The sequence below is a fragment of the Rattus norvegicus genome, chromosome 2, assembly GCF_021556685.1.
Source record: "Rattus norvegicus strain SHRSP/BbbUtx chromosome 2, alternate assembly SHRSP_T2T, whole genome shotgun sequence".
Classification (NCBI taxonomy): Eukaryota; Metazoa; Chordata; class Mammalia; order Rodentia; family Muridae; genus Rattus; species Rattus norvegicus.
In genome coordinates this window covers 80894208-80920724 of record NC_141535.1, presented here as the reverse complement: position 1 = coordinate 80920724, position 26517 = coordinate 80894208, and the positions used below count along the sequence as shown (strand labels likewise).

The 26517-nt window shown below is 38.7% G+C and overlaps 1 protein-coding gene across 1 annotated transcript in view; it reads right to left on the bottom strand.

Moving 5' to 3' along the window:
* Positions 1 to 26517, bottom strand: part of Dnah5 (dynein, axonemal, heavy chain 5) — a 283019-nt gene that overhangs the window by 103260 nt on the left and 153242 nt on the right. The window contains 8 exon segments of the mRNA NM_001419569.1: positions 3537 to 3667; positions 8749 to 8921; positions 10620 to 10818; positions 13390 to 13613; positions 15084 to 15297; positions 15741 to 15863; positions 24504 to 24638; positions 25298 to 25440. Of these exon segments, the coding sequence (NP_001406498.1) occupies positions 3537 to 3667; positions 8749 to 8921; positions 10620 to 10818; positions 13390 to 13613; positions 15084 to 15297; positions 15741 to 15863; positions 24504 to 24638; positions 25298 to 25440 (1342 nt within the window).

Below are 26517 nucleotides of genomic sequence, written 5' to 3'. Positions count from 1 at the left end.
TTTGCTTTCTTACACCATACAGGACCACCTGCCAAGGTCAAGGTGACAAAACACTGGCCAGGACAATCGTGTATAGATATTTTTAGGAGACTGCTAGGGAAACAAGGGCTAAGTGATCATAAAAGATTTTTTAAAGACAGTTCTCCCTTTGAAAGAAACAAAAGAAGGGTTTTGTTTCTAATAGGGAAATACATCACAAAAGGCTTTCTGGAAGAAATGATGTTAAAATGAAACCTACAGCTGAGTAAAATTCTAGAAGAATCTCTGAGTTTCTGGATGAAAGTATTGGCATTGCAAAGTGAACATCATAGAAGATTGCTTCACAAACCCAATGAACTCCGTCACTCAGAGCCCATGTTTATCAAAAAAGATGGGTAAGAACACCATCGATAGGACAAAACAACCACCTACAGAATGGGAGCAGATCTTCAATAACCCTACGTCTTGCAGAGGGCTAATATCCAAAAATATAAAGACACAAAAATTAGACACCAACAAACCAAGTAACCCAGTTGGAAAATGGCATAGAGCTAAACAGAGAATTCTTGGCAGAGGACTCTGAAATGGCCAGCGAGCTAATCTAGATCAGATGATAAGCTCTGGATTCAGAATGACAATCTGCCTCAAAAAACAAGAAAGAGGAAAATACCTGAGATTGAACTCTGGCCTCCAATGACACACACACACACACACACACACACACACACACACACACACACACACACAGTAGAGAAAAACAAGTGAGACAGAATGCACATCTCATCTCATCCAGCTTCTAGAAAGGACAGGCAAAATTGCTGCTTTTAAATAATATGACCCATGGTTGTGCATCCCAGCTGGGAAGCTCCTCAGTCCAGCGCTGACCAATCACCTATGGTTTATGGGATTGGACGGTACCTAAGGTAAGGAAACCTGGCCTTCCTCTCACTGATAATGGATCATTTTCAGTGTGATACGCAGAGAAACACATTTGTCACTGTGAAAGTTGTGGGTGCTTACTGAGACACTGGGTTGCAGCAGGAGTCACCCTTGACTAGACACCTGGATTGATTGCAAATCCTGCAGTGCAATCAATTCCCCTATGCTGTCTGATGTCACGTAATTTATAGGCTTTCTGAACTCCAGCTGCAAGATGGACTGTTGCGACCTGGACCACCTAACCAACTTCATTAGAAAATCCAATTAGCTAAAATATGTAAAAGTGACTTGAAATCAAGAAGGTTTTAGGCAAGTTTTGGCAACAAAAATATGAATCAAATCTCCTTCCAGTGCAGCTTCTCTGTTTCCCTAGCTTGGCTTCCACACACAGACTAGAATTATAAACATGGTAATAAGGGTGAGCTCTGTCATCCTACTACATGTATTAAACAGAAATCTTTGGATTTATTCTCCAAGGAGAGCCATATAATTCAGACCAGCTATGACAGCCTCAGCTTGAATAACAAGATCTCCAACTCCAATATTCAATAACTTTCATCCTCCAAGCTAGCAGTAGCATATGGGTCTCTCTCAACAAGACAGGTCAGTGGCATGTTTCCCATGGATGCCAAATAATCAAGACTTCCTACCCCTGTTTGTCCAAATTAACTGCTAATGAATTCATCTCAACTAAACTTCCCAAACTGGATTTCTGAAGTTCTGTTTGACTTCTCTGAATCGATTCTACTTATTTCTTCATGTTCACTGTTCACATGCTAATTCAGTTTTCTCCCTCTCCTCCTCCACCTCCCATCCCCCCCTCTCTCTCACACACAGAAAGAGAAAGAGACAGAAAGAGAGAAAGAGAGAAAGAGAGAGAGAAACTCATTGGAGTTCGCTCTCTTCATGCACGGTAACTATCTATATAATTCTGTATCCCCAAAACCAGGATTACCAAGAAGAGCTCCAGTTTGCTAAAACTCATGGATTTCTACCGTCCATTTTTCCTTTCTCTTTACCACATCTCATGGTACCATCATGCCTTGCCTAGACTCCTCAAGATATCTTTATGGCAGTTTTGTGTTTTACATACACATACACACACACACACACACACACACACACACACACACACACACACACACACACATTACTGGTAACCCATCAGTGTTTTCCTACTACTCTCTGATGACCTATTAACTCCTGACTATGCCTTCAAATCCCTCCAAGATTAATACATTCCCAATTTTCATCTCACATCCCACCCTCAGCCATATTTGATTCTTCCAGGCATCAGTAGTAACTTAACATGATGTTCACTTCACGATGGCAATGTTTTCTTTTGCCTGAAAAATCACAAGTTCTTCTAGAATTCCTACTCAAACATGGGTTTCATTTTACCATTATTCCTTCCAGAAAGGCTCTTCTGATGTATCTGCATTCATTTCCCTAGTAGACACAGCAGTGACTACGGGACATAGAGTGAAATGCAGTGAAATGCTCACCACCTGTCTCCTTTGAGTTGTTATAATCACCATGATGACACTGGCTAGAGTTATTTATTCATTGGTTCAGGACTGTCTCCCAAGGAACCATGTGTCATGTTAGTGGCTTGGTCCCCAGCCTGTGTGTCATTGGGAGGTGATAAAACCTTAGAAAGTGGCAGCTTGCAGAAGCAAGTTTGATCACTGGGTCTTGAGGCCTGTTCTTCAGGGGAATATTAAATGTTCTTTCATGCATATGTTCCTGTTTCTATCCCTCAATGTCTCCATCTCTCTCTGTCTCTGTCTTTCTCTGTCTCTCTATCTCCCCTTCCTCCCTCTTTCTCTTGGTAGTGTGTCTGTCTCTCTGTGTCTGTGTGTATATCTCTGTCTCTGTATCTCTGTCTCTCTCTTTCTCTCTCTGTCTCTGTCTCTCTCTCTCTCTCTCTCTCTCTCTCTCTCTCTCTCTCTCACACACACACACACACACACACGCTTTTGACCATCTTATTTTTCTCCTTCTCCATTACCATCATGTGGGTGGTCTTGTTCTAACACACACACTCATGGACTGCCTGTCCTGATTTTCTCTCACTGCAAATTCATAGACAACAGACATAACCAGACATTATTTAAAACCATGGACCAAATAAATCTTTCCTCCTTAAGTTGATTATCTGTTACTTTCCCCTAGTAACAGAAAGATAACAAAATCCTGTTCCCCAGACAGTGTTGAATGTCTACTCAATATTCAACAAATATTGAAAATGTTTGCATTTATAAATTTTTCATCTATTTTCTGTTATATTAACATTGTCAAAATCTACACTAGCACTTATGATATATAAATGTCTTCTAAAATGTACAAAGGATATAGTTAATGCTTACTCACTATAAAACATAAAAACAAAGAAGCAGCGATGCTCTGAAGTGCAAGGCTGGACTGTTTAAAAAAACAGGCCACTAATAGAAAATGTTCTGGTCCATGACGAGAGTTGAAAGGGGAAGACATGTCAGTATTCAAGGAGAAAAACTCTTGTGATTCTTAACGTACATAAGAAAATGCATTCTTAACTGCTGGCGACCTCTGAGACCCTTTCTTCGAAATCCATTTTATGGTAACACAAAGGCTCTTACCTTGTCAGAGTGATCTGGAAAGAGGTATAGCCCGCAATGAAGGAAGCCAGCCTTGTCAGACTCTGCTTTCCTGATCCACCCACACCAACCAGGAGGGCATTTCCCCGAGGAGTGCGGATGACTCGAGAGATCTATAACAGAAAATAGAAAAGACTCATGTCTTTCGACATGCAAACTTGCCACTATATTATGCACTTGATATAAGAATAAGGCCACCTATAACTGATAACTGCTGGGAGAGAGAGAATCAGCCACTCCTTGCAATGAGCTCTGGTTATTTGGTATAAAGTGGTCAGCTCTGAAGCCACACACACAATGAACTCAACTGATTGTACCCATATATTTAATATACATATGTACTTCTATGTGTGAAGTAATAATAATCACAAAGAGGTTATCAATTTGAAAATGGAGGGATAATTGGGAGAGTAGAGGAAGAGTAGCTGGAAGGATGGCTGGAAGAAATGGAAGGAGGAAATGATTTAATTCTATTTCAATTTAAATGTATTTTAAAATAATAAATAACTTTTAATGCCAAATAATCATTTGGAAGACAAGGTTATCTCTGGGTCAGAATAGAAAGCCATACTGCTTCAGAGAATGGAGCACTTCTCAATGACAACACTTGGGTTGCCCTACCAGGTGGCAACAGTAGGGTGTGCTCTCACGATTCCATAGGGTACATAGTCCAGTTTGTGGCTGGCTCTGTTTACAAGGAGAAACTAAAGGAAACTTTGAGCTGACCTCTTAGTATGTACAACCTAAAGCAGCATGCTAGGAAGGACAACAGAAATGCTAGATCACCGCCTATGCTCAGAACTCAGAGCATGCCACGGACTACAATACCTTCCACATAGGAAACAGCTTAAATCAAAGGGAAGAAAACTACCCAAGAATAACAAATTGTGCAAGGAAGATGTGCCTAAGCACCCTCATACTAACTGGCAAGAGGATTAATAACCAAGGTCTCTACCAAAAAGTGATGAAAGATGGGTCAGGAGACCACTCTGCCCTGCTCAGTAGACACAGCCTATCCCTGGTCCCCTCCTGGTTGACTGATTTAGATTCCCAGGTATTGAATGAAATACTCCCACTAGGCTTTCAGCAACTTTCAGGGAGGATCCAGGATAGAACTCTGGACAATCTTTTCACCTTATGCAGTAAACCTTTCTCTCCTAAAATACACGTTTAACCTAGAATATTGCTGTAAAATTTGCTTTTCTAAGTCCAATGACAGTGATAAGGGATAAAGACAGGTCCTGCTAACTCTGGCTAGGATTCCTAAGGCTTTCCATCATGACAAGTTTTTCTTAAGGAGCCTTCCTCAAAATTCCCTTCCCTTAGCTCAGTACGTTCCATTCCTGCTTGAGATACCACTGGGTTTGCTGCGAGTCTCCCAAATTTTGAACATGTGAGAAATGAAACAATGCTACCTGTCTCTCTGTGGACCTCAAACCTGAGAGCAGATGTGTGCTTCAGTCTTCCCAGCTCTCTGCTCTCAGTTTATCTCTGTGACTCTACAAAGTCACTACACAGCCATAGAGAGCTGCCAAGTGTCTTCTCATACCTTCTGTTGGTGTAAATTCAAAATGCTGAAACAAAACAAATGAGGAGCAACTGGAACTACACTAGAACCTTCTGATGTCCCTTGGTCATCACTTCACAATGATAGCCCTGTCCTGTATTCGATGTGTAGACTATATTAGAGAGTTATGCTTTTTTTTTAGTATTTGGTTTTAGAAAATCTTCATTGTACTTTCACCTGGCACAGGATAAATCATCACAACATTAGAGAGATAAGCAGGTCTATGAACAAGCAAATGGACAGTATTAAAGTGGAATTAAAACTCAATCCTATTAAAAATCAAAGATGATGGGAGAGCAAACACTTAGGGAGAGCCTTAAATGGAGCTAATCGATAAAAAACTTAATGATGTAGCACACATGTTCCCATGGGGTGAGGGACCTGCTGATGCGAAATGGGTGAGTGTCTAAGACAACCCAATTACAACACTGAGAGCAAAGAATACCATGAAGCATCACTGCCTCAGAGAGTCAAGTTCAGGTATGCAACTTGAACTTAATCCAAGTCTTGTAATGACTAAATGTTCAAAAAGAAAGTGGCTTGCTGGCTAGGCATGAAGGCACACATCCATAATTCTACCAAGAGAATAGAAGAGAGTGATTGAGGCTTTTGATACACAGTTGAGTAAGGAAGACCTTCTCTCCAAAATAAACAAAAACATCAAGGACAGAGGAAAGAAAAGATGGAGGAAGGGGATGGGGGAGGGATAGAGAAGGAAGGAAGGAAGGGAGGGAGGAGGAGGAGAAAGGAAGGGATGGTGAAAGGAAGGATGAGAGGGAAAAGGGAAGAAAGGAGGCAGGGAGGGAGAAAGGAAGAAGAGATACAAAGGAGGAAAGGTTCAGGAACACAAGTTATCAGAGTCAGCAAAAGGCCCAAGGTGGCTCCATCAGGGTTGGAACAAGAAGTTGGTAGTAGATGAAGCTGCATAGAATTTAAACAGCACAGGGGTTGTTTAAATTCCAAATAATTTATCAGACTCTTATTATTAAATCATCTCCCAATACTAAACATTCATTCCCAAAAATATACATATAGTGACATACAGATTAAAGAGGTTGTAATGATAATATATGTGTATATGCAAATGTATGTATGTGTATATGCATATGTATGTAACAACAATTAATAACAAAAAGGCTGTGAATTTGGAGGAGAGCAAATACAGAAAGGAGAAATAATGTTATATTAGAAATTATATTAGAATTTCAAGTTTTAAATAAATGATATTAATAAAGATACATAGCACAAAGAAATAGTCTGGCATTTTTATGGATAAAAGAACTGGATCTCCACAGCCCATTTGGACACAGATTTTTATCTCTGTTCTCTCTCTGACTTCTGCCGTGTCTTCTGACTAGCTCAAACATTTCAAAGCTCACATTCTCATGAAACAGAGCTCAGATGTGCTGAGTGCACACACACACACACACACACACACACACACACAAGTATTAAGGAGAGGGTGAGCCTATAACACAGTGAGAAATGCACAATTTTGTCTCAAATGTTCTGGACATGTATTATTTGACTAATTCCAAAACAACCAAGCTAGAGGCTGAGAAAAAGGAAACCGCCCTCAGAGCTGAGGTGCTGATAGCATGCTCAAACAGATGAAGAAAAGCTTCTTATATGTTTTGCAAAGTGGAAAGCTTTGTGATTTCACAATATGGACAAAAATAAACTCAATATCAGTGTTAGTGCAGGGCAATCCCAGCCCAACCAGACCATGTCTTCAACAAATATTTAGTCATGACATCATCATTTGCAGAGCTCATTTACAGACTACGAAGTGTTGGGGGATTTGTTTGTTTTATTTCTTTGCCCTCCCATCCTTTCAAGTATTCAATATGGCAGAAGTTTATTCTTAATGAAACATCCAACTCTTAATCAATTATACAGTTGAAACTAATTCCACACTATTACTTTTATTAAAATTTGGAAGAACATTGGACCTCATGATTCAGTCCAGAAAGACGTCACACACAGATTCTAAGAATTCACAGACTCAAAGCTCTGTGCCCGCATGCTTGGGAACCCCAATCTCCAAAGAACCCCTCTGTCTTCTCTATGTCCCAGGCTCACTTCAATCCTGCAGAAAGACTCTTGCTCTCATGTAGAGAAAACACACAGGTGAGCAAAGCCCAGATCACAGAAAAGGCTCACTGGATATCCTCTCAAACCACCTCCCCTGACCAGATCCAATAACTATTAGAGGGGACAACTTATATTTATGGGGTCATTCTTCATGCTTATACCTAAATCATAGAAGACAGTCTCAAGGCACCTGTTTTCTAAGTGAAGGTATGTAGACTGAAAGTAACTGAAGTCAACAAAGTAGGAAAATCAATGACATCTATCAAATGGAAAATCTAATGATGTAAATTAGGTCATATACATACACACACACACACACACACACACACATATATATATATATATATATATATATAAACTTTTTTTTACTTACAATGTTTGAGAATGGATCAACTGTCTCATATGACAACGTAAGATAAAATTCTACTTCCCTAGTGGAATTCATTGTACCAGAATTCTCATCTTCTTCAGATCAACTGTTTCTACACTGGTATTTTTTGTTTGTTTTGTTTTGTATTTAAAACTATTAACTTTGATTACAAAATATATCGAGGGCTAATCGTGATTTTGCAATTCAAGTGAATTTACAGCTACTGCCTAACTACATGTCTCAATGTACTGTGAGAGATTTTCTAGATTAGATTAATTGGATGGAAAGACCCATCCTAAACTACATCAAGAGCTGAAAGCTAGCTGAGCACTAGCTCCCTTTTCTCTCTCTGCCTGCTAATTGCAAGCACAATGTGATCAGCAGGCTCCAGCTCTTGCCACCATGATAGACTACATTACTTCAAACTGTGAGCAAAAAACTAAAATACTCCCTTAAGTTATTCTTTTCTCAGATATTTGGCTCAGATATTTGGTTGCGGCATCCAGAAAAGCAGATGACACAATCAATGCATGTAACAAAATTTACTATCATGACTAAGTAAGATGTATAATTTAATAATATTAAGTAGAAGTACACTGTTGTGCAACCATTAATATAATCTACTTTCCATATCTATTTTTGTCCTAAGAAACTAAAATTCTACCCATTTAATGCTGTCATCCAATCCCCTTCTCTATCCTGTGTCCACATTCTCCTCTCGGCTTTCGATCCCTGCGAATCACTGAGTACCTAACGTGCAGGAAATGTTGTGGTATTTGACAACTTATTTCACTGGGTGTGCTTTAGGCTTAAGTATTATTTCAAAGTGCTTCTCTTTACATCATGTAGATATAAACAGACTTCATTCTTTGAACTCAGATAAACCACATTCATTCCATGCAGCAAAAACACCGAGCTAGAAGCTGAATCCCAACGCTGAATAAAATTTTCACGTCGCACATTGGAAATATGAGCACTCTTATTTTAGGCGTATAATGTGTGACATGATGCATTCGGCTTAGAAATTCAACTGGAATATAACTGGCAGTTTACTTTTAAACTGACTACTCTCTCGTAGGAATTGAAAATGAAGGATGGGGTTTATTCCGGGTGAAGTCAAGTGTCTGTCACTGGTGGCAAGCTCCTTGGTGAAGCCACAGTACCTTGACTAAGTGAACCATCGCATCTCTGAAGAACACCATGTCCATGCCAGTGCCTCGGATGCTCTCATTATAGAGCTGCAGGAACACGCTCAGACGCTCTTGCAGGTGATTAAGGGAGGCAATCGGCTCATAAAGCTTTGGCATTTCAGCATCAGTCTCCTCAGGTGTTTCACCTTGGCAAGAAGTGATAGGTTTCTTCAAATCATTGAACCTGATGACTCCTGCCTAAGCTTACCCACTAAAAGTTCAATTTTAGTGTGTCGATATGAATATTACATATTTGTCATCAAAATATCATATTAAATTTTTAAGAAAACAGACAGCAGATAATAAAAGAAGTATCAAATTTTTCATAATCACAGGCAGATAATTCTAGAGATGACCAATGTCGAATGATCTTTTTTTAATGACTTTATGAGAACTTACAGATAAACATTGTGTCTTGAAGACCATGCTAGAGACAGGAGATAACTGGTTAAAAGGAAAATCCAAGGAAGTGGAGATAACATCAAAATCTTGAGAGAGGTAAAGAATTGCATGGCTTTTAAGGACAACTATAATAAGGGAACTCCCATAAATGTTCAACTCAAGCTTCAAGAAATAATGTTTTGAAGTCACAGGCAGTTGGACATTTCCCAGTGACCCTTGCCCTCACCCCAGACAAAGCAGTTGCACTTTGACCCTTTAAAAGCTCGGTCTATTTATTCATTATTCTCAACCAGTGGATGTGAGATATAAGAGTCCAATAAACACAGGCTAAGTCCTAGTCGTTTTTTTCCAGATGATCTTGCCAAATTTTATACATGCTTGACCTGCTTTACAAGAAGTCTTTCTAACTGCAGGGGAAACTGTGATTTTTTTGTAACTTTCACTCAGAAACTTTTGATGGACCACACATATGATTATCACCACCAATCAGAGATGCTGTACTCATTCCCAACCATTAGAAGACAGAACTACATTAGTGTAGAGTGCCCTATAAGTCAACAATGGCCTTAGCTCTGGTCTCTGCCTCTCAACTGATGGTATGACAGGCTTGCGCCTCTGATCTCTATTTATGAAGCTTATGAAGTCTGAAGTTTCACGTGTGATGCCCAAGCACTCTACCTGTCAGCTGAGCTATACCCCCAGTGCCAACAGCCTTTTTATTTTTAAGTAAAAAATGACCAAGAATTTATCCTCAGTTTTAGAAATGGTCCTTAAAATGAATAATAATGTTTGTTTTAAAACCATTTAGCTTTGATGTGAAAGTCAGGGCAGTGTGTCTATTTCCATAAATAAATGTAATACATCTCTAATTTCTGTGAATCCAATCACAAGAAGCTGCCTGCCCATCACTCACTTCTTCTAAGTTACATGTACTGGGCTTCTCATAGAATTCAGATACCTGGATAAGGATAATCATTGCTATTTTTATTGCCTTTTATTTGCCTTGATTTTATTTTATATGTATGGCTGCAGGTGCCTAGATATCCAACAGATAACACTTTGTTTTCCCCAATTCCTGTGATGTGACAATCACATTTCTGTCTGCAAACATGAAGACAAAAAGATTCAAGAGACATTCAGCCAATAGATATTAAATTCTTCCTCTCTACCTCTGAGAGACTACAAGTCCTGGACATGTTCTTCTGGCCCTAACTCACATCTCTGTTCAGTTTAGTAACCGAAGTGATCAACATAAAGGTAGTTCACCTTTGAACTGCATGATTTTGTACTGACCCACTCCTCCTGTACTTACTGAGCACATACTTTTCCCAGGTTTGTTTTCTCCACGGGAACTTAAGCTCTATAAACGTACAAACCTTCTAGCATTTGATCGCCTCTTGGGTGCCATCTGTTGGAGAACTTCAATCTCCTCTATAGTTTACCTGTAGCTTCTGGTGCATCCCTCAAGAAATCCACAAAATAAGCATCAACTCCACAATCCACCACCGGTGTTTTCTCTTCACCAAACTCCTCCTCTACCAAACTGACAACAGCCTTATCAAACCAGGTCACATCACTGGACATGCTAAAGCGATCAGCTATCACACGTTTGCACTCATGCTTCCACAGCCTAAGCAGTTCCTGTTGAAGACATAATTAAATGCATCATTAATTCCTACTGCGTCATAATTGAGATTTCACATTGAAATACCACAGAGCCTCATCTCTCTGGTTTTCAGATACAACACTTTATGATATGCTCTTATTTCAACTTAAATTGATCTTATTCAAACATAATAAAAGGAAATAGAATGTATTATTTTGCGGTCTTAATTGAAAAGTATTCTCAGATAAAAACATTACAAATATATCAGATTAATCAAAAAACCGATGTTGTGTGAGAAGGTGTCCATCTGTTACTAAATTGGTTGCACTGTTTCCTTTCATGGGTAATTTATAGTATAATGTACAATATATGAGCAATTCTAATATATATGCCATTAAGATTTACAAAGGCGGAGCTAGAGAGATGACTCAATGGTTAAGAGCTCTGACTGTTCTTCCAGGGGACCTGTATTCAATTCCCAGCAACCACATGGAGGCTCGCAACCATCTGAATGGGATCTGATGCCCTCCTCTGTTGTGTCTGAAGACAGCTACAATGTACTCCCCTATATAAAATAAATAAACCTTTAAAAAAGATTTACAAAGGCATATTTAATTAACATAAATAAGAAAAATTTGCTACAAAAATAAATCTAGCATATCTGAATGAAAAAAAACTCAGAGACCAAAATTCAATGGTAGCTGGGGAAAACTGATTAGACAGCACTCCTATTTCTTCCAAGAAAAAAATATTTGATAAAGATCATTATTTGCTTTAAAACACTCATAGAAATTCCTTAACTTCCAAGTCAGGTTTCTTAGTAATGACAAAAGCCACCTGTTTCCCAAAATATAGAAGTTTCTTTTAAGAAAAGTTTTATTATAGCATCAATTTCTAAAGCTGTTTGCATTGAGCTAAAATAAGTGACCAGAATGACTGCTGAAGAATAATAGTTGAGACCCACATTCCACATTCCATTAGTTTATTAATGACACACCGAGAGGAATTAATGATCCACTTGAGAGCAGTCCAGATGGCTTAGAAAGTAACGGTGCCTGCCATACAAGCTCGATGACTTCAGTTTGTCCCCTAGAACCCACATCAAACTGGAAGAGAGAACCTACTCTCCATAGTTATCTTCTGACCTCCACACGCATGCCATGGTGCGCATGTGTGTGTGTGTGTGTGTGTGTATGTGTGTGTGTGTGTGTGTGTGTGTTCACAAAATGAAAAAACATTTCATTTTTTTAATCAACTTGGAATATTCACTACTGCTAAACTAAATGTCAGTTTTGTAATGTGGATAATGAGCTTTTCCAAAAATCTGTCCAGTTTTCAAAAGTTAGCAAGTGTGGCTGCCTGTTGGTAAGCATCTGGAACAGAAATGAGGGGATTTGGGAGTGAATACTCGACACGCTTACTGACTATTTTGTTAGTAATCCCACGCTGTGAGTGGTTATGTAGCCAGTACTCCTGAAGCCAGTGGCCAAACTACATCCCCAGGTCCAGAAAGCCCAGGAAAGAAGCCACCTGTGACTTAGACTGAGCACACAGTCACGCTTTAAAGGTAAAATACTTTGTGGATTTTTAAACCTATTGTTCTATTTTGAAGAGAGTTCTTACAACATGGGAAATGTCATATTCACATACATCCAAATGCTCATTTTGGTTTTTGTATTAAATGAATTTTCTACTCTGCTGCCTCTTTTCAATTCTAGCAGAATAAATAATTCTTTTACTTCATCTAGTTACAAGGAAAACTCACAAGTGACTAACAACAAAATGGTTTCTTTTCATTCTGAGTGCTTATTTATAAATACAATTATATTTTTTAGGTTTAAACATGAAAGTTAAAGTATGAAGACTATTACAGAATCAAACCAATCATAATTGTGCCCACTAATTATTGAAGAAAAACAGATTATGAAAAACAAATTTTGTTTTCTATTCTCGCCTGTGATTAATAGCAACTGTCAACTTGATAGGATCTGGGATCACCCAGAACACAAGTCCATGCCTGTGTTGAATTATCTTAGATTTGGTCAGTTGAGGTGGGAAGACCCACCTTAACTATGGATTACACCAATCCTTGGGAAGAGGTGTTGGACTGACAAAGAAGAACAAATGCTGAGTACCAGCATTCATTGTTGTCTGCTTCTCGACCAAGAATACAATGTAACCTCCTGCACTAATTGCTGTCTGCTTCCTGACTATGATACAATGTAACCATAGTCAGTCTCAAACTCTGCCACAATGCCTTCTTCAAATAGGATAGTCTATACCTTCTAGGAAGAGCCAAAATAAATCCTTTCTCCTTTAAATTGCTTATATCAATTGATATTTTATAAAGAGAATAGGTAAAGTACTAATACATACGCCTTAGATAATAATTATATATTATTTCTTTAAATATAAATTACTTCGATTAAAATTATAGTTTAAATTTTCTAATGCAATATTTAGGTTTTTCTCTCATTGATGTTACCCAGACACAGATGAAGAAAGTATGCAGGAAGATCCAATTTTTTTCAGATTTCACATAAAAATCAAATTTAGGATAAGAAAATAGTGATGTGAATTGTTTTTATATCTTAAGGGTCACATACATCTGTGTCTTTGATGACCTCTGAAGTGATATTCAGCATGCCCTGCCAGATCCTGGAAAGGTCTCGAAGGTTAAACACATAGTGGAATTTTGCAGGCGTTGGGAGCATCTTCAGTTTGGTCATCTGCCACAGGCGGCGTGTCAGGGGTACAAGCTTTATCACAGCATCTTGCACTTCCTTTGAGAAGCCCCGCTGGGCACAGTAGTAGCCTTCCCCAATCACACCTGGGAAGGGGTAGGATCAACACAATCTGACTAATCGCTACACTCAATTCAGAAGAAAAGCTTGACAATGAAGAATTTGCACAAGTGTGCTGATATATATTTAACAGATGGCCATGTAATAAGACAAGCTCATCTATTAATGGTCTGTTAATTTTTCAAATACTCAAAAACTAGTGATACGTTTATGGAAGTCAGCATCCAGTATATCAGAGTATTGCTTTAGAAGTGCTGTCAAGGGACTAGAGAAAAGATTCTCTGTGGCAGAACATTTGCCTAATATGTGCAAAGCTCTAGATTCTAGATTCTATCCCGAATACAGTTTTAGGAGGAGGTGGTGGAGGAGGAGGAGGAGGAGGAGGAGGAGGAGGAGGAGGAGGAGGAGGAGGAGGCTGAGGAAGATGAGGAAGATGATGGATGATGATGATCAAAGCAAATACTACTGAAAATTCTGGATAAACTAATTTAATATTATTAAATGAGTAACAGTGATAAACATATAACATTGACATAAAAAGTTAAGATGTTTTCTGTCCACTATATTTTCCTCTTATTTTGTTGACTTCTTGTGCATTGCAAAATAATTTTTGTTATGCATAACATTTTCCAGGCACCAAAGAATAGTTAGATGTGATAGAAGTCATCCCCTCTCATCGACTTTACTTTCCCCAGGTTTAGATAATTCAAATGTCATTTGGTCTCCCAACCTTCCCACTGCTGTGACTGAAGGCAGAGTGCTGTCACACTCTCCAAACCTGGGGTGACAAGATGACATTTTATCCTGCCAGAAATTAATTAGGGTAATCTTAATGAGTTTTGTGTCAGTTGCAGTTTCAGAAATTGTAAATTAATACCTAACAGAGAGTTGTTCATAACTTCACACTCTTTTCTAAGCAAAGAATAATTCCAAAACCAGTAAAATTATATTTTCATTGCTCACATAAATATACTTGGCTATATACTGAGCTAGCAGCTTACCACTTAAATTGTCTCTGGAGTGCTACATGTGAGTATCTGATTACAATTCTGTTGAGTACCCCGATGGTCAGATGGGGGACTCTTAACCTCTTTGTACACTGTTATTCCTATGGCAACACTCAGTATTTTGGTTAGAGTCTTAGGCACCTGTTCTTAACAAAGGAATATAGAGACTGCCCATGTGAAAACCAGCTCACATTTGCGTCATGTATAACTTTTTTACATGAGAAGCTGGTAACAGCTACTTAAATGAAAATAATAATCATAATCATAATCATAATCATAATCATCATAATAAAATGCAAAGGAGAAAAAATGGACTAAGGCATCTACCTACATGAATATCTATAATTAATCACTGTAGAAAGCAAAGTAAAACAGGAATAAGGCTGCAAACCAAAGAGCTTCTCACACTTAGTATTGCCCTCTGGGTAGATATTGCTGATAGCAGATATCACAGCCCTCGTTCCCCTAGCCCTCTAACAACCATTTTACCAAAGATCTTGTCCATGGAAGCATCAGAAGGCAAGGTACAGTTGAATATGGAGAACTGTCTCTTCAACCTCTGTGGTATGTCATTGCGTCCACCCCCAGGATGGATCATGGCTGCCAAGAACTGGATGTCCACAATGCTAGTGAACTCTCCAGGCTTCTCTAGGTTATAGAATCCATTCTGTTCCATCAGCTGTCGGACAATCTCATTAGTAACCTAAGAGAAACAGTGTTTACAATTAAAATGTCATTCCCTAGGCTAAGGAAAGGCTCCGTTGGTAACATCCTTGCTTCTAAAGCATGAGGACTTGAGTTTAGATTCTCCAGCAGCCATGTAAGAGCTAGGTGTGGCTATGTATACCTCAGAGCCACAAACAAAATGGTGGCCTGAGGAACCTGTCTCTAGAAAGGTGGAGAATAGTGGAAAAAGACACCTGATGACAACCTCTAGAGGCCCCACAAGTACACAGAGAGAAGAGAGGACAGATGGACAGACAGACAGACATGTTCCTCTAACATATAGTTCCTTAAGTTTGTTTTTTACAGAACAGTGTTTGTTGTAATTCAGAAATTGCAAGCTGAACATATACAAAAAAACTCATTGAAGAATAAATCAGTCACAAATTACCAAAATAAAAATGTACAGTAGGGTCAATATACCTGATCACCCCATTCGTTGATTACTGGCATATTTAAATCATCAATAAAGACAGCCATTTTCTTCCCCGCAGGAGGACCATATGTTGTGCCCATGCGTTTATCCACATAACTCTCTATTGTCCTCTGTTAAGCAAGAACACCAACGGAAACATCTGTAAAGCTTTTGCTAAGACTTGAACAACTACCACAGACAGACAATAAGCAAAGCGAGAACCTTTAAATGACGTGAGCTACTTATTTATCAAGAGCCAAAATGTCCTCCTTAATTTAGGAAATCTATTTAGTTCCTCAGTCATTTTGCATAACATTTACAAGATTTAAACATCACTTAATAAAGTTTCAATGGATGTAAATTCTACCCAGAATCACCCAGACAATGCTTTTCTGTGTATTTATGAGGATTTGGTTCCGTTTCCTTGTACCTATACCAACTCCTAATCTCGGTCCTGTAAAAGTTTTGTCACACTCGGAGATACTGTTAAATGGGGCTGTTGACTCATAAGCTTCAGTCCAAAACCTAAACTGTGGAATCTGCCTTTGACTGAAGGCTGCTACAGTGCCTATTGGGTCCAGTAGCCCCTTGCAATCCAGATCTCCCACTGTGGCAGCTGCACCAACAGTGAGTCTTTCCTATTCCCCAATACAGCATGGAGAACAAAGCCCACTGTCTCCTCTCAGTCCTCAATGGTAGGAGAAGAGGCCATGTTGTACTCTACTATCCCAAGACAATGTGGAAAAGAACACCAAACTTCTTAAAAGGAAGCTTTGAGGGATTAGGGACAGTGTACAAGAAAGATCTCAAACTCATTTTTTTATTTAGTCTTTGAGAATTTTGTACAGTTTACTTTTATCATATTCTTTCCTAACCCCCAGCTCTTCCCAGATTCCCCTTTTTATCCTCCCAACTTTGTGTTCTTTCTATTATTTAAAAAGAATCTCAGACTCAGGACACAGGTAATGCATTTGTTTCCATTGGCAGTCCACGGTGGCTTAGAAATAAACCATCCAGATGCTCTCCTTTGTTTTTAGTGACTAGGTCTTTGCCTTTATCTTAGGTCTCTACAGGAAACAGACTACAGTGAAAATCATTTGTGTCTTTCAGTCTTAGCTTATTTTGTATTGCTATTAATAAGTTCTAGCTTCACTTAAGTTAAAATAAATGTATAGACCAAATAACTGGAATTTAGCATACAAGAACAAACAAGAAATTCGAAGTTCTCCAACTCTGGAGGCTCAGAGTTCTATTGTACAACTGCACTTTGCTAAAAGTGTAGAATCCATCCATGCACGGTTTTAAATTATGTTAGAAGTGATGAGTACATGCACGAGGAGTAAAGGCACACTGAAATAAAAATGAATTCTTCTGTCCAAAGAAATGATTCCATACAACTCCCATTCAAAAGTATTTTCCTACACGTAAAGAGCAAACCACTTAAAATTATTTTTATAACCAATATATAACTATAAAGTATACTAAAATATAAGGAAATAGCTATATATTTGCCTCCAGAAATCTTCAAAGTAATTGCAAGTTTCCATCATCATTTCAATAAGCGATAGAGAGAGATGTGAAAATGTTTTCAACAGAAACACATGTAAACATATCACAACTCATTCAATTATAAAACAAATCTCCCATGGAAATTATATAATAGAAAAGAGTATCATATTCCCCTGACATAAAAAACGTGCTGTTTAATGTACTGGGTTAAATTGAGCTCTGCTTTTCAATGAATTTAAATGCATAAGCCAATTAATAACTTCCCAACAACCCCCTCTGGCAAACCAGAGCCTCCCCATCATCCCATGTCTATTAATAAGAACTCGTCGTCATGTAAAAATTTTATTTTTTCTAGGATCTTCCAAGGCTAAAAATCCATAGGTAGGATAATTCTAATAATACAGAGTAAGTCCCACATGTGTACTCTTTCTCCCTCATCGATCTGACCCTGATTTCTTTTAAGTGGCAGGAAATGATAAATACATTCCTTATCATAAAATGGCTATGCTGGCAAAAACAAAACGGAAGAGGGAATGAGACAGTTTGTAAAGGTGGAGCTATTTTATTAAGCTTCTCCATGTTCTTCCCGCTGTATAATTTTCTAAAATGAATTTCCAAGTCAAAAAAGAGCTGATGCTAAACTGATATCAACAGAATGTCTTTGGAGAAAGCCTGAACGGCTAAATGCTTGTCGTACAAGCATGAGGATCTGGGTATGGAGACACATGGTTGTAATCTCAGTGCTGAAGACAGAGGGGTAGACAGGTGCCTGGTCGCCAGCATTTTTCTTTTGGTGAGCTACAGATCTGTGAGGCACCCTGTTTCAAGAGCAAATGTCCACATGGATGCACATATGACTCCTCACACATGTGCACCTGAATACACATACAACCACCAACAGCTAAAGAAATAACTTCACTTCCCCATTTAGGTGTCCCACAGCATCATGAATACAAAACTCCAATAGGTACATTCTAATATTTAGTTGCTATCTCTTTCTTACTCTAAAATGAAATCTAGACTATACATCTTATCTATATTATTCTTCACTGTACTTTTAGTATCTAAAAAATTACCTGAGACCATACACATTTGATACTAGTAAAGAAATATAGGACTCCAAGAATCATGGTTTGCTATCTACCATTCTCCTTCAACAACATTTTTACTAAACTAACCGTAAATTTTGTCTAACCAAGATGAGATGAATCCATGTGATCTATTTCACTCTCTCTTCTGCATCCTGGTCCAGTCCAACCTCCCTCTTGAATAGTTAGTCTTTTTAAAGGGTGGTATAACCATGCCCACTACCCCACAGGCTTCCTGTGAGTAACCATGATGCTAGCTGCTTACCCTAGAAAATCTTCCTCAGTCTCTGAACGTATCCACAGATGATAATAAAATAGGCATCGTGAAACGGTGTGCGTTGTATAGGCTAGTTTATAGTGCTCATGGTGGGAACCTTATTCATGTACTCCTGTGAATGTGACTCAAGACATCTCCCCAGATGTGCACTACCCAACATGCCTTGTAAAAAAATTTTCTTAGACTAGTGATTTCCCATGCTACTTTCTCCACCCCAGCAAGTGATTTTTTAAAAAATCTTAAATCTTTAGCAGAAGGCTGAATGCTTCTTTGATAATCAATATAACTTTACTCTGAAAGTAGAGGTTATAGTCACCATGATTTCACCAATTCTATACACCCTAAACAAAATTCTGACTTCATTGTCTATCTATACTATACGAACATAGGAATCACCATTACTTCCAGGCATAGCAATGGCTTTTAAGTAGTTAAAAACTAAGTGGCTAGAAAGCCAAGTGAGCTTAGGCATGGAATGAAGAAACCTCTTGGCCTTCCATCTAAGAGACCTAAAGCTCAGTTCAGCTTTCTGAACAAACTTCTCAGTAGGTAATTCAGTCTTCATGGCTCCTAAATATCATTAAAGGCAAATGCTAACTCCTCTCATACACAGACACAAATAATTCTTCCATTATATTCATCTATATACATTTTCCTGAGGTAAGCACACTTAGATCCTCTGTGGTTTACAGTCCTCACAGCGTATCCCAAGCAGTATTTATCAAATCAGCTAAATGGCATTGTAGATGTGTCTGTTCTCTAACAACAACAGAGGAAGAAACTAATAAGGGAGGGTGGGGCTTTGGTCGGACAAAGGATTGTTCACTGATAGTTCTAGGACTAGCCTTTCTTTCACACAACCTTCCCTGAGAATGAGACAAATCTGCATAATATGCAAGGCTTTATGTAACAGGTCTCACTGGGCTCACAGACATAAAAGAAGGTTAAATGACTGCTTCTCTCACTTACTAGCTCTGTGGCTTCATCTTTCTCTTACTGTCACTAAGTCACAGCCCAGAATCAGTATAAACACATCCTACAGAGGATTAAATATATGTAATACATGAAAAAGGAATTAAATTTTAAAGTCATTGTAAAATTATAAAGGTGTTTTTACTGTGTCAATGGGAATTCTATCCAAACCCTTAAGTCATTTTTCACAAATATCAGACCCAAATAAATTGAAATATAAATCTACTTGACTTTACATTTCCACCTGTGTATGATATATATCAAAATATAAAAACTGAGAGGTTTTTTCTCTTTATTTAAAACCATAGAGTCCAAGTGATAGAATCTTCCCACTTTACTGTAAATTATTGAAAACACTCTTACATTGGCAGAGTTTAAAAAACCAACCCTGTCTCAAAAAAGAAAAAAAAGGAAAGGAAAGGAAAAACAAAACAAAACAAAAAATATTTAAAATAGATGATAGGCAGAAAAACTCAGGCAGACAGAAGACACAGATGCAACATTCCACGGTGGGTAGCGGGTGTGTTAAAACGTAAAACATGATGCTAGCACTAACACCGAAATGCAAAAATGCCAAATAAAAGCTAAAAATAAAATAAACATACTGTTGATAAATCAGCTATAAGTGTTAAGGTGGGTAAGGAAAACCCATGGGAAGAAAGCAGAAGGGCGCTGTAAAAGGCAGCAGAGGATAAGACCTGGCGGTCAGCTTACGCTTTGCTAACAACCAATGAACAGTTAGTACAAGAGCGTTCCAGCACGCCTTAGGAGTCTCCACTGAAAAGTAGTGTCCTGCCTCTCTGAAAAACCAGAAGAATTCTCTTTGTTGGGGAGAACACCACAGGAAGCCGAGATGAGCCTGAAGGGGCTTGAAGGACCCGGCTCCATGCTCAGTCAAGCAAGCTGTGCTTCCGTGGCCTACGCATACAGTTCTGATGCCTGAGAGACGTAAAATGTGTAGCCAGGCTCCACGATTCTCCTTTCTAAAGTTAGAATTTATGGATATAAGATCATTATTACATCCAAAAGACGTTGAGATGGATTTTAAAAGAGGTCAAACTTTTTTAGAATTCCTCTTAATTCTCACTTTCTTTTTTCCACATTCTTAAATGATTTAAATTGCAAAGATATGAATCAATAGGTTTCAGAAATAGAAAAAAAAATATCACTAGCAAACGGGTCATTTGTCTCCTAAAAGAAATAAATTCACTTGACTAAAATGTAATTTGGGCTGAGTAATTTTTTTTATCCAAACTAGACACCTGGGATAGCCTCAGGAGACATGATTAATAATTAATAAGAGATAGTGTCCCAAGCAAAGAGGAACATAAGACTTCCCACTCATACAAGATGCTGAAATAGCCGGAACCATCGTGAAACTGCCCGGCACAAGCAATGTTCTCAGACTGATTGTGTACTATCACGGGAGCAAAACAAGATGTGGGCAGTCTACTTTCTCCTCTACAATGTCAACTTGCTTGGGATGCACATCAGTGGAAGACTAAGAGACAAATGCCTTCTGCTCCATCAGCTCTGTCTAGCAAGAATGACTGGGAATTATAGTGAGAAAGTTAATTACAGGAGTTTGGCTAATTGGAAGCTTTCTCAAACTAATGAGGCTAGTATGATAGGCAGCAGTGGTGTCCAGCAGTCAAGCCGGCACAGGCAGGCAGCAGTGTAGGCAATGCTGTGGTATTTCTAGACAGGAGAAGAAACAGTGACATAATGAAATACCAACAAAAGACAGGAGAGGGCCTCCTGCCCTTGAACACTGAGAATGTAGACATTCCCGTGGATACCAGCCAGACCTCTCTGTCCATCTCTAACAAGGATGCCCCAGTCATATTAAAAATCAAAGATGTACTAAAGTCTCAAGAACAGTAACTAGGTAGATAATTTACCTTGGGTGGTAGAAAATAAGTGATTTACACTTATATATTTTAAATGTTCATTCTCAAATGAGGCTATAATTATAACCCTTAAAAAGAGCTTTCCTTCTAAAGTAAAATTGGCAAAAATTATTTAAATATAATGCAGTATCAATGTATTTGTGTGTTGGTAGTATGTGTGTACATGTGTGTATATGTGTGTGCATGTGCCTGTGTACATGTGCACGTGCATATGGGTATGTCTCGTGTGTGTGTGTGTGTGTGTGTGTGTATGTGTGTGTGTGTGTGTGTGTGTATGTGTGTGTGTGTGTGTGAAGAGAGATATAAATATTTATAGCTATGTCCATTATCTAGTATAATTTAATGATCTATACCACACACCAAAAAAATAATACAAAACCACCACTGCTGAGCATCTGCAATTTGGGGTTGACATTTCATCAGGACTTCCATGCCAAGATACTGTATAGACGGCATTTGTTTGACAGAGGGCTAGCCAGTATTGGAAATTTCATCTCCAGCACAGGACTATAATGAAGTTGACAGTCTTATTTAGAAGCCGAATCAATGGTCTTAGTGCATTGACTCTGATGCCACTGATTAAATTAAGCAATAAGAAGTCGTGAATTATCCACGCCCTCAATAATTTTCATTGAGCTGATATTTTGATTCCAATAAGCAAAGGACAGCAAAGTTCATCAGAAGTAAAGTTTTATGAGCTTCTCTTTCGATAAATATTTGCCTTCCAATTAAAATTTCTGATGAGCACCATTTTCAAATTTGATTAATGTTCTAATGGAAACATTAATGTTTTTTCAAATAATTGAGCATAGCTTAACATTAAGAATTTCTTTCCCAGGACTTGGATGGGAAGGAGAGGGGAAGGGGAAATAAGATCAGATATGTGGGGGCTGGAGAGAAGCCCAGAGCACCAGGAGAATGAATGGAAATATACAGCATCAGGAGTTTGGGAAGGGAGAACATCTAGAACGTACCAAAGACCTGGGAGGTGAGACATTCTCAGGACTCAATGGGGGTGATCTTATCCAAAATACCCAACAATGGAGAAAGGGAACTCAAAGAGTCCACCATCAATAGATAGACAGGGCCTCAGGTGATGGGGTTACCAATCAACAGTCAAAATTTCTGACCCAGGATTGTTCCTGTCTAAAAGAACTGCAGGGACAATAACGGAGAAGAGACTGTAAACAGGAGCCTAGCATGACTGTTCTCTGAGACTCCACCAGCAGTTGACTGAGACAGATACAGATACTTACACTCAACCATTGGACTGAAGTTGGGGACCCCCATGGTTGAATTGGGATTGAAGAAGCTGAAGGGAAAGGTGATCCAAATAGGAAGACCCTATAGGAAAACCAGCAGACTCAACTAACCCAGAGCTCATAGAGCTCCCAGAGATTGAGTCACCAGCCAGGCAGCATACACAGCCTGGTCCAAACACCCTCCCCACAAACACACACACACACACACACACACACACACACACACACACACATACCCTACCCCCTCGCACATGTATATCAGAGGACTAACTGGTCAGGCCTCAGTAAGAGATGTGCCTAATCCTCAAGAGACTTGAGGTCCCAGGGAAGTGGGAGGCCTGGTGTGTGGTGGGGGAGAAACACCTTCTCGGAAGAAAAGAGAAGTAGGAGTGAGATGAAGAACTGTGGGAGGGAGACTGGAGGAGCAACAGCTAAAATGTAAATAAATTTTTAAATTTTAAGAAGAAAGAATTTCATCCCCATAATTCCCTTCTCAGACACCATAGGCTATCAAACAAAAAGCCAAGTACAGGTGTTACTTTTCAAGTTGTTGGTCATTAGGGGTTCTCATAAATCACCAAACATTACAGGCTAATGACATTGATTTGAATGACCTGCCATAACTTAAGGGTGTATTTGATTACTGGAGGCACAACTTGGGTTACATGATATGAAGAAATCAAGCTAGAATCAACCTAGCAACTTCATTCCTACTCACTGGCTTCTACAGTGCTGGAAGGTGCTGTGTATGCTACTATAAGAAAGAGAAAAGAAAAAGAAAAAGAGAGTGGATGATCTTACCCAGATGTGAACCTTGTAAGCTACATTAATGACTGGCTTGGAAATACATACACTAGTAGTATAAATATTATGGAAACAACTGAACACTCTCTGGTAGAATTTAAGACCCGCCTCACAAGACAATTCATTCTGAGTACTGTTAATTTAACCAAGAACCTGCAGCTGAGTAATTCATGGGTCCTAGAGAAGAACATAATACTAACATTCTGTTAAAAGAGCATAGAATTAAACTGACTCCTAAATACTTACCTCTAAACCTATAGATAAGAGCAGCTCTCAGTGCTTACCTGAGAAACTTGTTTTTGCTGAATTGTAATTAATACACAGATTGATCAGTATGAAGATAAAAAAAGAGTAGAGTGGTCAGTTCTAAAAGCAATATCTCTATCTTTCTCTTTCTGCCTCTATTTCTCTAAAGTCTACCTGTCTGTCTCCTCTCTCTCTCTCTCTCTCTCTCTCTCTCTCTCTCTCTCTCTCTCTCTCTCTCTAAGATGATTTCATTCATTCTATAGGCTGTCTCTCTACTTCATAATTTATTTTCCTAAACAAATTTTTAATTTCATAAAATTCTACATGCCAATTCTTTTTCCCCAGAGTTTTCAGTGTCCAACTCAGAAATTGATCATCTATGCTTCAGGTTGGAATGCTTTCCTATGCTGTCCTACATGTCCACACACGTATTTTAAACACTACTGAGACCCATGGCACCTTAAATATCCTTTTATCCATTCTTTGAATTTTTCTTATTTCTTCATAATTTAAGACTATATAGTATAACATAACAAGAAAGAGATTTAACTACATTTGAATGATAGAGACAATGGAAGACATTGTTGCCGTGATGTTATAATCACAAAAACCTGATGAGGTTCCAGTGGCCCACCCACATGAAACACTTTGGCCCTCAGAAGCTGACACAAGCCTGTCCTGTGTGCGACATCAGAGGCAGTACCTGAAACATCAGTGGGGTCGTCGCCGAAGAAAAGTTCAGATTCTTGACCATGTGACTTTCAGGGTCAAATTTTGACATAAATCCTTTGATGATGACTGTTTTGGCTGTTCCTTGCTCACCAATTAACAGCACAGCCTAAAATAAAGGGGTTTAGAAGGAATGAGATAGGACAAGCAATAGGGGTTGAATTGTGTCCCTCTGACTCACCAACCCCTACACTGAGGCAGGAATCCTCAGTACCTCCCAATATGACCATACCTAGAGGACAGAACTCTACAGAGGTGACTACCCAAATGATCCTGCCTAATACTGGCCTTATAGAAGCAAAATATCTAGGTGCACAAACATCAGATGCATGCACACAGAAAAGGGCCTCAGGAAGACACAGGAAGGAGACACTATCTATAAGTTGAGGAGAAAGGACTATGGAGAAACCGACCTAGTCAAAACCTTGATCCTGGGCTTTCAGCATCCAGCACTAAGGAAGTAAGCAGTCATGGTTTAAACACTAAGCTCCGATAATTTGTTAGGACAGGAAACTAAGTCAGTAACCAGAAGGGAAAGAATTATCTTAACAAAAAACAAAGTCAAAAAATCTTCTCAGTTGAGAAGTTGGACTGTTCCACACATCAGGTTTTCCTTTTGAAATAACAAAAGGGGTTCACTCATTTAGGTAATACCTTCACTTATTCTAAACAGAAACACAATGTAGTGTGAAATAGACACAATGTGCTCTTATACTTCATATGACCTTTTAAAGTAGAATCTTTTTAATCACGGTTTAAAAGTCATACCTTGCCTTGTTTGGCAATGGTTTTAATTAGGAAGTCGGTCCGCACATTGTCCACATTTGGCACAAGGATAGATCCATACTCTGGGGTGGTATCAGGTGGATACACGTATTCTGGGATACACATACTCCAATGCCTCCAAGTACCTGAGAACAACAGGGGAGATTCACACCTTCCAGCTAATATGGTACGTCCCTGTAATGATCGGGCACCTTCAAACCATCATAAAGATATCTTCAAATACTCGCCACAAAACAGATCATTAAGGGGGCATGGATATAACCCAGATGGTAGGGTGACCTTTCCAGCATGGACAGTTTCCTGGGTTCAATGCCTAGCACAGTGTAAAACAGACACTACTTTTCTTTCTGTTGCTGTAATAAAAATCTGACCAAAAACATCTTAGAAAGGAAAGCAGATAGATAGATAGATGATAGATAGATAGATAGATAGATAGATAGATAGATAGATAGATAGATAGATATAGATAGATATAGATATGGAGAAAGAAAGATATACAGATAATAGACAACTGTAGACATAGACATCTACATTTTAATGTAATTTTACACCAATTGTTGGTTCCACTGGATGGCTGATGTGTATCTAAGTAGAAAATTGGTGCAATTTGCTTCAAGTCACTAAAGGTCTTGCCTGTCTTGCAAATGAAACTTGTGCCAAAGTAAAGCCCAAGGAAAGAAACAATTACTATATAACTTTATATGTTAAAATTTTTATTTCAGGAGCTGAAGAGACGACTCAGTGATTAACAGTACTGACTGCTCTTCCAGAGTTCCTGAGTTCAATTCCCAGCAACCACACGGTGGCTCACAACCATCTGTAATAAGATCTGATGCCCTCTTCTGGTGTGTCTGAAGACAGCTTCAGTGTACTTATATATAATAAATAAATAAATCTAAAGAAAAATTCTTATTTCAGATTTGCCAGCAAATGGATAACAGTGGAAAATATCATTCTGAAGTAACCCAGACCCAGTAAGACATGCATGGTATGTATTCATATATAAGTGGATATTAGCCACAAAGTAAAGGATAACCATGCTATAATCCACAGAGCTAAAGGAGCTAAGTAACATGAAAGGCTCAAGTGGGAACACAAAAATCTCACTGAGAATGGAAAACAGAATAAACAGCATTAGCATCGTGATGGATGTGGAGAGAAGACTGAATGAAGATGGGCTGGGGATGGGAACAGAGGGATCA